The following is a 16,954-nucleotide window of genomic DNA, read 5'->3' on the forward strand; positions in this document are numbered from 1 at the left end:
CTGAATCTCTTCTTTGCCCAGTCTGTAGCCGTGCCTGGGATTGCTCCGACCCAGGTGCACTTGTCATGGTTGAACTTCATAAGGTTGGCATCAGCCCACCTCACAAGCGTGTCAAGGTCCCTCTGGATGGCATCCCTTCCCTCCAGCATATCAACTGAACCACACAGCTTGGTGTCATCGGCAAACTTGCTGAGGGCGCACTCAATCCCACTGTCCATGTCACCCACAAAGATTTTGAACAGGACCGGTCCCAACACCGATCCCTGAGGGCCACCAGTCATTACGGGTCTCCAGCTGGACATTGAGCCATTGACCACAACTCTTTGCATGTGGCCATCCAGCCAGTTCTTTATCCACTGAGTGGTCCATCCATCAAATTGATGTCTCTCCAATTTAGAGACAAGGATGTCGTGTGGGACAGTGTCAAACTCTTTGCACAAGTCCAGGTAGATTACATCAACTGTCTAACCCTGTCCATCAGTTCCATAGCCCCATCATTGAAGGCCACCAAATTGGTCAGGCAGGATTTCCCCTTAGTGAAGCCATGCTGGCTGTCACCAAGCACCTTGTTGTTTTTCATGTGCCTTAGCATGCCTTCCAGGATAATCTGCTCCAAGCATAATTCATGAAAAGCTGCTAATTTCTTCCCTGGAAGCCTACCCAGAGGGATTTGTAGTCTGAGTCAAGAGTGGACCACACAGTCCAGCCCATCTGACGGGCTCTGTAATCTGACTGTGGAATTGCAGCTAGGAGAGCTACACTTCTCACTTATGAAACAGCTTCCTTTCAGGGCTTGTTCTCTGGGGAATGGATGCAAACCAGCAGAATATGATGCAACTCTTTCTAATGTGTCATGTTTGACAAATTGACTTTTGACCTTTCAGCGGCTTTACACAAATCTGCCTCAGTATACAGAATCTCAGATTATTAGGAAGTAATATTTTTTCTCTTCCCGTTTGGACTGTTTTGCCTTTGTAAGGTACAAAGTAACTTTGATATATGCAGCAAATAAATGCTGAAAACCTGTTGTTTTCGTATTTCTGCAGTGTAATGACTGGCTTGTAAGAAAAAGTCTGGGAAAGTGATATGTAAAGAGTCTGTTTTATTTGTGATTTCCAGTCCTGGACAGTAGAGAATTAACTCTTTTGTGCTTATTTTCAGACTGGATATTTCCATCTGCCCCATGGGGATTACTTCATTGAGCCCATTAAAAAGCATCCACAGAAAGAGGGGACACCTTATCCCCATATTGTCTATGGGGCAAATATCCTTCAAAATGCTTTAAGGAGAAGACGGGCGATTCCGATGGAAAAACAACAAGCATGTGGATTGAATGGTACAAATATTGCTGGATTTCTTCCTGTTTGTTTACTGCATCTTTTAAAGCAGCTTCTATTTTCTAGTGGTATGTGCCTTTCCTTGTGCCAGGCTTTTTAAAATTCTGTAAGAAGAGATTATGTAGAATGAAAGAATTTCAGTAAAAACACATCAGGAGTGATTCCTCTAGGTTCTTTTCTGAAAACTTCAATCCCCTTTACAGTTGGGATATGTTTTTCACAGATTGATCCTTTCTACCCCTGACTGTTTCTTCTGCAACCGTAACTGTTTGGTAAATTTGACTGAATTCTTGACTATTTCTGGGATGACAAGAATTGCAGTTATTATTTTTTCACAAAACAGTTCTCACTCCATGCAGATGCTGCATGGTGTCAACATAAAATACTCCTCCTCTAATCCACGGTTTAATTTTAGGATTTCTAGATTCTCTGTGATAGTTACCAGAATATTTAAAGACATTTATTTGGTTGTTCTGAAAGTGGAGCACAGGGCATGAACAACAAGATGTTTTTTGTACAAGTAGAAGTAAAAATAACTTAAATATTGCTGCAGTAATACTCAGCATTGTGTCTTTTGGGAAAATAAGCTAATAAGCTAATAAAATATCCTGAAAAGGCAGATTATATCTAGAGGGTAGCTGCCATCTTGAAATTACAGAGTTAGTAACTTTATTTATTAAAATATTTTCCTTAATTGACTTCATACCAAAAATTACAGAGCTTCCATTGTTTCTCTGATGTTGGAGGCCTTCAAGCTGAGTCTGCACCAAACTTTAGAAAAGGTACAGTATTGGTAGGGGTGATGAATAATAACCTAAATGATGTAAGCCCCAAGTTATGTACAAATAGAGATGTAGAATGTCTAGGGTTGTTTTTGTGTCTTTCACAGGTTAATGGTTAGAGTAACTGTCTCTTTTCGAGGGTCTGGAAAAAAGGAGAAATGTAGGAATTTTTAATCCTCACTCATGTCTACTGCTGAAGTTTTACTGTGAAATAGGTTTTATTGTGTAGTATGAATTGATAAATTACAGAAGCAAACAACAAGTCAGCTCCACTAACTTTCATGTGACAGGATATAACCATCATTGGTTTCTCTAAAGGCCTAACTTTTAATTCGTTTGGTGTATTCTGTTATCTTACTTCTGTTGTAGCCAGCTCTTCAACAAGGTAGGAAAAAGAAAGACATCAGCCTCATCTCCTGTTTACTGTATACATTGTCAGGGCAATTGCTCTTGTTAGAAGTGAAATACAGAATAAAAAAGGAAAGTGAGCCAATTCTTGCGTTCTGTGCTAAATATATTCACTGCACGGGCTTTGGGGAATAGTTGGTGCATAAATAAATTTTAAAAGGGGCAAGTTGACTCTTTCAAGACCTTTGCATTTCATGCTGTAAAATTCGATACCAGAAGCCTAGTACACCCACACAATATCACAGATGTCCCAGAGTAATGCCTTTTGGGATCACTTTAAAGCAAAATGACTTCAGTTTACAGTTCACATTCAGTTGTAGAAGGGAATCATGTTTTATGGATTAAATATTATGACCAGTTTGTATTCTCAGCCCTAACTTTGTCCTCTCTGGGATGGGGTTTAACTGATGAAGAGTTGCCTACCATATCTCTTGTAGGAACAGGTTTTCAGAATCAAGTATTTTAATTTATGGGCTGAGTTTGATCATATGGACTGTATACTTTTGTTTATTTGAGTTCTGATTCTGTTTGTTTTTTAAACTTAAGACAGTTGAGTAATTTCTAAGACTTATGCTTGGGAAAACTTTTGTTTACTCAGGCAAAAAAGTAGTACTGAGTTTTGCTTGGATGCTTTTAAGTCAACACACAAAGTTGGGTAGTGGTAATAGTAATCTTTTAGTCAGAACTAACCTGTCCGTCAGTCAGAGAATATGAAGAGCAATTGTATGGGCAAAATCAAAACAGAGGAATTAGTGTGGGAGGGATAGGTAGAGTATGCTGACCTCCTGTGCCGTCTTTTTAAAGTTGGGTTGTTGGGTTTTTTTTAATGTAAGGACCATGTCAACTCTTGGAAGAATCCCTGTACAGTGTGTTCGTGACTTTTACTGTGGCCACAACCACATGAATCTCCAGGCTCCAACCTGTCATCCATCTCATCTGCATACTTAGCATCAGTTACATTCCTGTACTTCTGCAGTGATTATATTAGTTTATAATTTGCAATATCTTTAGCAGTTTTAGATATCTGAAGACAAATCACTGTGATAAATGCTGCAAATTACAACTTCGGTTTGTGCTATACACTTCCAGTGCTGCTTAGACAGCTGCCAGATGACTCAGACATTAGCTGCATTCAAATCTGAGTGATAAACTTGTAGGTAACATTATGATACTGTACATTGCATACTGTTGTCTTACTTTATCATTTGGAATCTCCGTGAGAAATAGCAAAACTGCTAAATGAAAAATAGCCTAGAGCTTTATAAATAATTTCTCAAATCATTTATATCTGTAGGAGAGGAAACTAGGGGGATTTGTTTTGTTTTTCTGAACAGGTAATCTTAAAAACTTGACTGTGCTACAAGTTATAATGCAAGAGAGAAGGAACTGTCCTCCCTTCTACAGAATAAGAAAAGATCTTCCATTTCTTTGGTTTCATGCAGTCTTATATTTCTTTGTGAGCTGCAAAATGGAGAAGTTTTGCAAACTTTGTGAATAAAAATGCTGTTATGTAACAAAGCCTTTCCTCACTAAGGACAAATGGGACTGTTATGATAAAAATAGATGGGCATCTTTTCTTGGACTGATGAGGTGGTCAGTTTGCTCTTTGCTCAGTAGAGGAGAGTAATTGAGTTTATTCAGACTGCAATTCAGTGATTGCTGCAGTAGGCTGTATAAATTGGTTTAAGGTATTAAGATAGATTTCTGAGAATACTTCATTGGATCTTTCAATGAACAGAAGTTGTCATGTACTTTACCCTCATTTTGGCATTGAAAAGATTTGATAGATGAATTCAGAAGTTAGGATTAGTTTAGATTGTACATGGACCTTCAACTCGTTGTCTGCAGTTACAAATTTTATAATGTAAAATTTTGCATTTGGGGTTTGGAACAAGATGACCTTAAGGTACTTTCCAACCCTAACTGTTCTATGAGTCTATGATTAAAATTTTGCACTGGACCTGTGATGGGGTAAGGCTGGGGTGGGAAGCAGGGGACAGAGGTCAGGTGCTGTGTGAAATGAGTAGAGGGGTGAGGTGAGCTGCAGGAGCAGAGCAACATCATCTGTGCAAAACTGTTTTTTAAGTCTTTTGAATGATGTCTGGGTGGCATAGTTAATTTAGCAGGTGACTAGAGCACCATTAAGCTATTTCAGACAATAGTTACCTGCTGTTCTTCTGAATCACAGAATCACAGAATCCCAAGGGTTGGAAGGGACCTAAAAAGATCATCTAGTCCAACCCCCCTGCAAGAGCAGGGTAACCTACAGTACATCACACAGGAACTTGTCCAGGCAGGCCTTGAATATCTCCAGTGTAGGAGACTCCACAACCCCCCTGGGCAACCTGTTCCAGTGCTCTGTCACTCTTACAGTAAAGAAGTTCTTCCTGATGTTAACGTGGAACTTCCTATGCTCCAGTTTACACCCATTGCCCCTTGTCCTATCACTGGATATCACTGAAAAAAGCCTAGCTCCATCATCCTGACACCCACCCTTTACATATTTGTAAACATTGATGAGGTCACCCCTCAGTCTCCTCTTCTCCAAGCTAAAGAGACCCAGCTCCCTCAGCCTCTCCTCATAAGGGAGATGTTCCACTCCCTTAATCATCTTTGTGGCTCTGCGCTGGACTCCTTCAAGCAATTCCCTGTCCTTTTTGAACAGAGGGGCCCAGAACTGGACGCAATATTCCAGATGCGGCCTCACCAAGGCTGAGTAGAGGGGGAGGAGAACCTCTCTTGACCTACTAACCACTCCCTTTCTAATGCACCCTAAGATGCCATTTGCCTTCTTGGCCACAAGAGCACATTGCTGGCTCATGGTCATCCTCCTATCCACTAGGACCCCCAGGTCCCTTTCCCCTTCGCTACTTTCCAGCGGGTCAACCCCCAACCTGTACTGGTACATGGGGTTGTTCTTCCCCAGATGCAAGACTCTACACTTGCCCTTGTTGAATTTCATCAAGTTTCTCCCTGCCCAACTCTCCAGCCTGTCCAGGTCTTGCTGAATGGCAGCACAGTCCTCTGGTGTGTCAGCCACTCCTCCCAGTTTTGTGTCATCAGCAAACTTGCTGAGGGTGCACTCAGTTCCCTCATCCAGGTCATTGATGAAAATATTAAACAGCACCGGTCCCAGCACCGACCCCTGAGGAACTCCACTAGTCACAGACCTCCAGCTAGATTCTGCGCCATTGACCACAACTCTCTGCCTTCTTCCTTTCAACCAGTTCCTGATCCACCTCACTACTTGATCGTCAAGCCCACACTTCCTTAGCTTATCTATGAGGATGCTGTGGGAGACAGTACCAAATGCCTTACTGAAATCAAGAAAAACTACATCTACCGCTCTAGCATCATCCCTCCACCTAGTCACTTCCTCATAGAAGGCTATAAGGTTGGTCATACATGACTTCCCCCTCATAAAACCATGTTGGCTGTTCTTAATGACCCCCTCATCCTTGATATGCCTAGTGATGGAGTCAAGAATAAGTTGTTCCATCATCTTTCCAGGGATGGAGGTAAGGCTGACCGGTCTATAATTACCCGGGTCCTCCTTCTTGCCCTTCTTATAGATTGGTGTGACCTTTGCCATCCGCCAATCCTCAGGCACCTCTCCTGTCTCCCGCAACTTACCAAAGATGATGGAAAGTGGCCCAGCAATGACCTCCGCCAGCTCCCTCAGCACCCGTGGGTGCATTCCATCCGGACCCATCGATTTACAGATGTCCAGATTGCATGGCTGATCCCTAACCCAATCCTCATCTACCAAAGCAAACTCCTCCTTTGTCCTGACTCCTTCTGGGGCTATAGAAATCCGGGGCCCTCGGGGAGAGTCTGCAGGAGTAAAGACAGAGGCAAAGAAGGCATTCAGCACCTCTGCCTTCTTTATATCCTCTGTCTCCAGGGTACCCACTTCGTTCAGCAGTGGGCCTATATTGCCTCTTGTGTTAGTGTAGGATTTTATTCCGTCATGGTCAGAATGCCAGAGCATTCTCTTGAATTCTCCTGTCTGCAAGTGTACAGTATAAACTGTTAGTCTTGGCTTTTGACAGTGAAGTTCTTTGTTTAACCGCTCGGAAGAGGGAGTTAAAAAAACCCCAGGACACTTTTATTCTCAAAGGATCACACATCTCTTTTTGGAATAACATTGTGGCCAATGAAAGCTGCCTTGCTTGCTGGCAGAAACCCTGGCACATACCATGTAACTTCCATATCTTTCAAAGAATGATGCTGACATTCTTCCAGTATTTGTTTATCCTGTATTTAACCACATAATTTCATACAACTCATGCGTTGAATTGTAGTAACTGATACCAATTCAGTATACGCAAGGAAAAGCAACCTTCTCCTTGTATCCCTCTGCTTTCTACAAAGAGGCTCTAGTAACCTGTTAAAAGATGCTTGCCATAAAAAAAAAAAGTGAATAGAGACATTCAGTTAGAATGATGTCTGTTTTAAAACAGGAACGTAAACCAGACATCTTGCAGAGGTACATGGAGTATCTCTCATCTCCAAAACAGATGCAATCTCTGCATTGGACTGAAAACATGAAAGCCTGTATGTGCAGACAGCAGGAGATTTAGCATTTTGGGGGTGTGGTACCTGGGAAACAAAGACATGATGGCTGGTTTGTTCTAGCAGTGGATGAATCAATTGCTACTAACTGGTGTCAAGAGACATTCCCCATCCCCACACCCCCAAACAATACAAAAGCAGGAGATTCTAACTTTCTTTGTTTTGGGTTTTTTTGTTGGTTTTTTTTTTTGTTGGTTTTTTTTTGTGTTTTTTTTTTGTTTGTTTGTTTTTTGTTTTGTTTCTAAAAATCTCTGGATTCTTGCTGGAGAGATAAGACTCCTTCAATGCTTTGTTTCTGATCTCTGACATTGAATTTAAGAAGACTTCTGTGTTCATTTCAGGTTGCTGTCAAAAATCCTGTTACTTACAACAAATTAGTAGATGCAGGTAGTCTTGCTAGGGAATAGAAAAGAACGTGGTGGGTAGATCCTGGCTGGAGGCCAGGTGCCCAACAAACTGCTCTATTGCTCTTCCTCCTCAGCTGGATGGGAAGGGAAGATGATAATGAAAGGCTCGTGGGTCGAGATAATGACAGGGAGAGATCACTCATCAGGGTGAAGGAGGTGATCCAGCCCCTCTACTCTGCTCTTGTGAGACCTCACTTGGAGCATTGTGTGCAGTTCTGGTGTCCTCAACATAAAAAGGGCACGAAACTGTTGGAACAAGTCCAGAGGAGGCCACGAGGATGATCAGGGGACTGGAGCACCTCCATATGAAGACAGGATGAGGAAGTTGGGGCTGTTCAGCCTGGAGAAGAGAAGGCTGCGTGGGGACCTCATAGCAGCCTTCCAGTACCTGAAGGGGACCTACAAGGTTGCTGGGGAGGGACTCTTCGTTAGGGACTGTAGTGACAGCACAAGAGGTAACGGGTTAAAACTTAAACAGGGGAAGTTTAGATTGGATATAAGGAAGAAATTCTTTCCTGTAAGGGTAGTGAGGCACTGGAATGGGTTGCCTGAGGAAGCTGTGAGTGCTCCATCCCTGGCTGTGTGCAAGGCCAGGTTGGACAGAGTCTTGGGTGACGTGGTTTAGTGTGAGGTGTCCCTGCCATGGGAGGGGGGTTGACACCAGACGGTCTTAAGGTCCTTTCCAACCCAAACCATTCTATGATTCTAAGTACCATCATGGGCAAATTTTAAAACGGGGTCACAGCCTCCATTGGGCATCCCTCTGCTCCAGTGTGGGGTTTTCCTCATGCTGCAGGTGGATCTGTGCTCCACCATAGACCTCCACAGGCTGCAGGGCACAGCCTGCCTCACCATGGTCTGCACCACAGGTTGCAGGAGAATCTCTGCTCCGGCTCCTGTAGCACCTCCTACGCTCCTGCACTGACTGAACTGAATATCTGCAGAGCTGTTTCTATCACATATTTCCACTCCTCTCTCCAGTTGCAGTTGCTTTTGCCCAGCGACCTTTCCCTCTTAAATGTGTTATCCCCAAGGTGCCACCACTGTTGCTGATGGGCTCAGCTTTGGCCAGTTGCCTTGAAGCCAAATGGCAGTGGCTCTGTTAGGCATGGAGGAAGCTTCTCACAGAAGCCACCCCTGTATGTCCTCCTGATACCAAAACCTTGCCAGTCAAACACAATACAAAGGATTCTAGGTTTCATTAGCATACAGTTGTTTAATATATCTATTTATAATTACATGAGTAGTCAAGCACTTAAATACTTGAGTTTGTAGTTGTAACGCAACTAGGCTAGTCGTATTAGAACCTGGCTCCTTCCGTAGATAGTGAAGAACTGTCATAGTGAAAGGCTGATTCATCCTATTCTAATATGTTGTCTTTGGCTTTTGGAATGAACTGTCCTTGGGATCTGCCTAGGCTGTAGTTACATGCAGTACAAATATTGTCAGAGGAGAAGGGAATAAAATGCTGTATTTTGTGCAATTCTTCCTCTCCAGTTTAATGAGTGCAGGGTCAAAAACAGAACTTTCCTCATTCAATGATTGAATAGATTTCAAAATTCTATGAGAGGCCATCTTCCAAACAATTTGAGCCAAAACTATACGGAGGGAAAAATCTGCCTCACTTTTTTCATTGGAATCTTTTTGTTCAGTCTTCATGCCACTGGAAAGAAACAGTGTTTGCTACACCATGCTTGCTTAGTGAGCTTGCGTTCCTATAGTTTGAAGGGTAGACTGTGGTCTGTACCATGTCTTCATTGAAACAGTTTGCTTAACCACTCCGCAGAGTGAGGACATTCAGTCTGGATCCAAACTGAATTTAGTTCGGCATGTCTAACAATGTACTATCATAGAGGAATATATTTTGTTCTTGCTCTGTGTCTACAGCTTTCCTTATGAAACTGTGAGGGATGCTATTGGACTTTCTGAGTATTGTCATTGATTGGGTAAATATATGCTTTGGTAACGTAAATGTTAAATGGCTGCAGTATTGATTCAGAGAGCAACAGCAAGCTTTAAAATTAAATTGTTATGTGCCATCCGTTTCTCTTTTGTAGGATAACACTACCCTGGAACAATTGCAAACCTTATTTCCACAGCTTAAATAGAAAACTCAGAAAGCTAAGGTGCATTAAAAACCATTTTTGTTCCAGGAGTTTGGAAATTTGCCTAGAGCACCTGACCCATTAATGGAATAGTATTGGCAAAGCTGTTCAGTCTTTGGTCTGGTTAGTACCAGATTTCTAAGTCGCATTGAACTCTCTGTGAACTTTCTAAAAAGAAGCTAGTTACCTATTATTTCTGGGCAGATCACAAATTTGTAATTCTTAGAAGTACTGGACTTGTGCTATGGGGCTAATGCGCTGATATGGGCTCAGTGTTCACTATTAGTTTCTCTGAAGTCTGTGTGTCCCTGATAAACCTCTCGCAGCCTCTCCTCATAAGTGACCCTCTTTAAGTGGGTGTCTGGTCACAGTTTTTCTGCATGAAACATAGTGTCCTTGCGGCTTGTCCACCCCTGGCTTGGGACTTGTGTTGTTCATTCTTCATAGCCCAGCAGCTGCTTGAACTTGGATGCTTTTTTTGTACTTGGAGAGACTCTTAAAAGGAGACGGTAATACTCCTCTCAGCATAGATTTTAGCTTTATGATTAGTTGGGAATGAGAGTAACAGCATATCTCAGAAGGTTATAAGATTTTTTATCCAATCCAGCACTACTTCAGTCATCTTGTAGAGAATTGTAAGCTCTCTTTTGCAGAGAAGTGCAGCTGTGTCTAGACTTAGGCCACACCACTCACAATTATTCGATAGCATGTTCTGATGTGTACAGATCTTATTCTGCACTTGTGATTATCTCCATGGTGAAAGATGAAGTTCTTAGCTCCAGTGATGGGTGCTTATTGGGACCATTCTCATAATGAATTTCTGGCAATATTGAGCTGCTTGAGACAGTGTTTAGGAGATGCAATTTCACTAGACATCAGTTTGCAGGGCACATCTTTTGGAGTGAAGGATGTTATTTTTAACACAGGTCTTTGAAGTGTTTTTTGTGTTTGGTTGCTGCAAAAAAAGTTCTGCCTCAACATGGATTTAGTGGCTTACTGGACTTAATAGCTGGATTTGATTAGTTGTGAAAGACACTTAGCAGGGTGAGATCTGTCCTTGGTTTTGTGGTGTTTAGGTGAAGATTACCTGTTGCAGGGTATCTTTGCAAATAGTACCTCTTCACTGTGTGCTGTTTCTGAAGTGTCCTGAAAAACTGTATGTAATAACAGACTGGAGGGACACTATTCACTTAAAGATCATACAGAACTACACACAATTATTTTTCTGTCTAGGGAAAGGAATTGTCCAAAAGAAGAAGGCATGCACCTTTATGCAAAAAACAACCCAAAAAAATAAGCGGTCAGAAGATTGCTGTGCTAAAAGTATATAAAATATTTTTATTTATGCTCTTCAGTGTTGCAATTGTTTGAAGACTTTGTGTAACTTTTGTTGCATGTCCAGGTTTCTATAAGAAAGATCATAAAAGAGAGTATTGATTTTTTTTATTTATTATTATTGTTATTATTTTTTATTGACATTGTCCCTTCACCTTCTGCTTTTCTTCTCTTGCAAATACTTAACTTTTACTTCAGCAAACAACATGTAATCAGGCAGCTTAGCTGAAAAACTATATTTGTGTCCTCTGTAAATAACTAATGATGAAATCTTTTCGCACATAAATTAAACTGTTAAGTTAGGGAAAATCTCTTTCAGATGGTTTTAATCAGCCTCAAGAAATACTGCCCCAGAATTAATGTTTGTGCAGAATAGGAACTCCTAAACCTTGATGTCCTTTATTAATTTCTTCAAAAGAGAAGCTCTAGTTCTTTGCTGTCTCTGATTGTACTGATTTTAAAACAGGTCTTGCCTTTTGTTCAGCTGCAAAACAGTGTTTGAGTTGAAGCTCTAGAGAGAGTTTAGATACTTTTAAAACACAGTTAAAACACAGCCTCACTCTGAGCCTTCCATTTTGCCAAAGACAGAATGAGCAGAAGGTTTCCTGCCTGCCTGAGCTCTAAAACAAGCTAAATCAAGTTCCTTCCTCTCTGATCTGCTCTGTTGTTAGTTGACAACCCAATCTGGATTCCCCTCATCTCTGTGGAGGTTTGGATTTGGATCAAAGCCTCCTTTCAGGTGCTGCAGTTTTAACAGCGGATCATTGCTGACATTTTCTGTATTATTTGCCTGACATTCTCCAGGTAAAATATTCACTAAACCATTCTGCTTTATGGTATTTTCTTTTCAGTGTCCCTATTGCATCCATTGCTTATCATGAGGTACTTCTATCAGTCAGGTCTTCCTCAGAAGAGACAGAAGGAGAAGAGAGAGATGAGATTTCATCTGCTGGGGAGGCAGTGGGAAAGAATGGCAACAAAAGAAGGGAGTTTCCTGTAAAGCACAGACAGGTCACAGTGGCAGGCAAGCTGAAAGCTGTCCAAGTGGAGATAGTGTTAACACTGGGGTATGGATTACTGAACAGCCCCTTCCCCTGCTGATGGATGTAGCCTAGTTTTATCCATCATTATGCAGTTTTGGGACATTTTTCTCTCCTTAATGTGTAATTAATCATAGAATCATAGAATAGTTAGGGTTGGAAAGGACCTCAAGATCATCTAGTTCCAACCCCCCTGCCATGGACAGGGACACCTCACACTAAACCATCCCACACAAGGCTTCATCCAACCTGGCCTTGAACACCGCTAGGGATGGAGCACTCACAACCTCCCTGGGCAACCGATTCCAGTGCCTCACCACCCTAACAGGAAAGAATTTCCTCCTTATATCCAATCTAAACTTCCCCTCTTTAAGTTTTAACCCATTACCCCTTGTCCTGTCACTACAGTCCCTAATGAAAAGTCCCTCCCCAGCATCCCTATAGGCCCCCTTCAGGTACTGGAAGGCTGCTATTAGGTCTCCACGCAGCCTTCTCTTCTCCAGGCTGAACAGCCCCAACTTCCTCAGCCTGTCTTCATACAGGAGGTGCTCCAGTTCCCTGATCACCCTTGTGGCCTCCTCTGGACTTGTTCCAACAGTTCCATGTCCTTTTTATGTTGAGGACACCAGAACTGCACACAATACTCCAAGTGAGGTCTCACAAGAGCAGAGTAGAGGGGCAGGATCACTTCCTTCGACCTGCTGGTCACGCTCCTTTTGATGCAGCCCAGGATATAGTTGGCTTTCTGGGCTGCGAGCGCACACTGCCGGCTCATGTTCACTTTCTCATCGACCAGCACCCCCAAGTCCTTCTCTGCAGGGCTGCTCTGAATCTCTTCTCTGCCCAACCTGTAGCTGTGCCTGGGATTGCTCCGACCCAGGTGTAGGACCTTGCACTTGTCGTGGTTGAACTTCATAAGGTTGGCATCAGCCCACCTCACAAGCGTGTCAAGGTCCCTCTGGATGGCATCCCTTCCCTCCAGCGTATCAACCGGACCACACAGCTTGGTGTTGTCGGCAAACTTGCTGAGGGCACACTCAATCCCACTGTCCATGTCAGCGATGAAGATGTTAAACAAGACCGGTCCCAACACCGATCCCTGAGGGACACCACTCATTACCAGTCTCCAGCCGGACATTGAGCCATTGGCCACAACTCTTTGTGTGTGGCCATCCAGACAGGTCTTTATCCACCGAGTGGTCCATCCATCAAATTGATATCTCTCCAATTTAGAGAGAAGGATGTCGTGTGGGACAGTGTCAAAACGCTTTGCACAAGTCCAGGTAGATGACATCAACTGCTTTACCCTTGTCCATCCTTATCCATCCTGGTTTATGGTGTGTATGAGCTGCATATTTCAGGCAAACCTGTCTGTATATTGCTCTTCTGGTCTCAGGTGTCTACCTGGAGAGGAAAGGAGTCAAGGATTTTCTGCAAATGAAAACTCAGATTGTCATTTAGAAAATAACAGAGGCTGAGTCTTTTAAAGGGCTTTGCTTGATTCTCTTTCCACAGGAGCACAAATTTCAAAGCTCGAACTTCTTGGCATTTTAGTGTAGGAGCCCAAATAGCTCCCATCTCTGAAGGATTCTGACATAGTTTTCTGTAGGCAGTGAACCACAGGGAGTCCAGTTAGTTATGGCTAGTGTTACTAGTAAACCTCTACCCTATACATGACAAAGAGGGAAGCAAATCAATGGGATCATGACATCCAACAGGTTATAATGCCCCTGACAATCAGTCTCTGGTCAGAAACCAGAATCAAAGGAAAAAGTCACTCTCAAAATTCTGCCTAAATCTGCAAACATCATTTAGCCATGCAGTGATGCTCACATACAGTAGGTACCAACACAGTAGGTACTCACATGCAGTGGTACTTACACATACAGTAAGTAGGTTGTCAATTGCTATGTATACATACAGTAGGTTGTCAATTGCTGACATAGAGGCGATCTGCTGGTAGTTTTCAGAAAAATGGTTCTGTGTTCTACGTTAATAGACCCAAGTTAAGATGTGCAAAAGAAGGAAAATGTAATCTAGATTATTATCTTAATATTCTCCTGTCCTTTTGATTTATAAGTCAGGATTTCAGCAGCTAAGAGCCAATTTTTAAACTATCAGTTATAAGACCAGGAAATTCTCATTGTCAGCGCTCAGTGAAATAATCCTATGTTTATGTTAATGAATTCGTCATTAATATATATAAGTAAATGCATTCTCATACATTTTAACTTAGATACTTATGACTCCGGGTCATAAGTATCTTTACCAGTGAATTCTGCAAATACTGAGATAAAGATCTGTCTAGAACCTTTTTTTTTTTTTTTTTTAATTTTACCCACTCTACATTTGTACATGAAATCATCTATTTCTGTCTAGAGCTTTATAATTGGACTGTCATGTTATAGCTGGAGAGCTCAAATCCGGTCGTTAAAAGATATTTTTAGCTGAATCCTTGACTTATTTTCACATCTGGAAGAGTTAAAATATTCAAATCTGCCTTCTTGAAATGTACCCAAGGTTTCTGTGGTGGCCAAAGACTAAGGGGATGCCAACTGGGATAGGTTCAGCTAAGCTCCCCGGTTCCCATGCCTCTCTGTAGACACAGAGACTTCTGTATGGACATGTTGAAAGAGATTGTTTGAAGCATGTCACAGTTTAATTTGTACATTTTGAAAGCTGAACTAGAAACTAGTATTTCTTGGAAATGTGAACATAGTTTAGTAACGGGATGATAAAAATATCCTTAAAATACTAATCCAATGCCAGAACGCGTAGCAAAACCACAACATTGTAAATACACAGAATGGCCGCGAAGGCAGGCAGTTTACAGGATGAACATAAGTAGACCTCCTCTTTAACAACTTTGCTTGAAAAATTTTCTTTAAAAGATGCCAGTGGTATTCCCTATCCTGTGTATTCTGTATTATTTTTTATCTGTAACGTGGGTGCTAAGCTGCCATTTACTCTCATACTATAACACTGTAGATACTCATGGCAACCACTATTCCAGCAATAATGACACCATGTTTGTGCTAATAAATTAAATTAATAAATTAATAAATTAAATAATCCAGAATTCTTTGGCAATGCTGTGAGCACCCATTAAATTTTCCCAGCCTCTTGAACAGAGTGGCCAGATCCTGACTACTTAGAGGGGTCTGTGTGCACTCCTGTGCCATGATCAGGAATTGTTTGATAGCATGCTCGTTGGCCTATACTGAGGCCATGCTGTGAACCACCCACTTTAATGGAGTAGTGAGGAATGGGGTTGATTGAAGAATAGGGTGGATTGAAGAATAAGGTTGGTTGAACAATAGGGTTGTAAATAAGTAACGTCAAGAATGTCAGGCTTTGTTAGCAACTATAGAGAAAAGGAAATTACTAAGATAAGCTTTGCCAACACCCCCTGGTGTTTACTGATATGACTGATACGACAACGATCCTAAAACAAAGTGATGAAGAAATAACCACCAGGGGTCCGAAAGCCCACTACCACATTTTTGTATGCATACAGGAGGCATTCTCTAAAAGGTATGATGTAATGTATGTAATCTAATGAATATGTATGTTTAAGGACAATATAATCGTAGCCTGGTTGATGCTTGGCAGAGACACGCTTGGAGGAATGATCCCCCATGTCTCCCGGAACCGCAATAAAGAATACCTGCTTATCAACTTAAAACTTTGTTGGCGAGTTCATGAAGTTTTCTCCTAATCAGTAGGCAAACAAGATCTAAAACCAGAATGTGTTTGTTCCCTCAATATATTTAACTTACTGGAGCAGGCAAAGCCTGATGGGGTGAATTCCTGTTGCATTTTTTTGTTGAGACAGAGAGGACTTGTGAGTATGGAGTACCATTTTGCTCCATGAAGATTTAGGAATGGCATTATATGTCCAAAGAGCACATCACCTGGAGAGGAACCTAGTTAGTGGAGGATGCTCTGTGTCCTGGCTGAGTATCTCTCTTGGGACAGTGAGGCTGCAGAGCTCTGCCAGCAAGAATGGCTTAGAAACATAAGGATGACATTTACAGAAAGCTAGAGGTGTGTTTTATAGCAGAAGGTCAAGCAGGAAAGAGCCAGTTGTATTACAGCAGTGGAGCCTCTCTTTACTCCAAAATAGAAAAGTCAAATAAAAGTGTGTGAGAATTGCTTCTCCTTATGGAAATATGATTTTCAGGAGAGATTTCTGCTTGAAACTGCTGATGTATGACTAGGGGTGGCTTTTTTGTTCAAGAGATTTTGGTTCATTGCTCAAGCTGGAAAACGAGAGGGATTTGGTAAGAGAAAAATTACACATGGTTGAGGGTGCACTCTGAAATTTGATTTTGTTGTGTCAAAAATCCAAAAACAAAAATGGAAAGTTATTTCAGGTTTAAAACCATTCTTCTCAAACACAAATAAAGCATTTTTGTTTCCTAGGGTGAAATGAACCATTTTTTAGCTTTCATATTCTTCAGCCGGTTTTAAGTAAACACAACTATTCAGGCTGAAAAGATTGCATGATTTTGAAAAAAGTTTCATTTTGGAAGTATTGAAGTGAAGCATCTTACTTTTACAGTGTTTGACAGTTGATTTTAAAGTATCAACATTAATTTGTGAATAGTTTCAGTTGACCTGAATCTACATGTTTGGTGACAAAAGTAGCAGACTTAAAATTTTCCTGCAGATCTGGACTGTATTCATATGTCAGAACAGTACTTCCTCCATCACTTGAATGTACAGTAGTAGAGACAACCAGTTAAACATTGTAGTAATGTCAAATGTATGCTGTAATCATATTTTGATGAACACTCTCAATGCTAATTCACAGAAGTCAAGAATACTGGTCATTACTAACTGTTCTTACAGAGTAGTGTTTCTGAGCATTTTTTTAGTTGCAAGATCAAATGGTTTGGGTAAGAAAATAAAAATAGTAATTTGTACAGTTTTCATTTATGTCCGGATAAAAGTGGGCTAAAG

General features: G+C 41.5%; 1 protein-coding gene across 2 annotated transcripts in view; it reads left to right on the forward strand.

The window, feature by feature from the left end:
• Window positions 1–16,954, forward strand: part of ADAMTS12 (ADAM metallopeptidase with thrombospondin type 1 motif 12) — a 167,695-nt gene that overhangs the window by 60,729 nt on the left and 90,012 nt on the right. For both annotated transcript variants that reach the window (XM_065661879.1, XM_065661880.1), the window contains one exon: window positions 1,162–1,336. In XM_065661879.1, the coding sequence (XP_065517951.1) occupies window positions 1,162–1,336 (175 nt within the window). The remainder of the gene's footprint in view (window positions 1–1,161; window positions 1,337–16,954) is intronic.

The sequence above is a fragment of the Lathamus discolor genome, chromosome Z (assembly GCF_037157495.1).
Source record: "Lathamus discolor isolate bLatDis1 chromosome Z, bLatDis1.hap1, whole genome shotgun sequence".
NCBI classification, from domain to species: domain Eukaryota; kingdom Metazoa; phylum Chordata; class Aves; order Psittaciformes; family Psittacidae; genus Lathamus; species Lathamus discolor.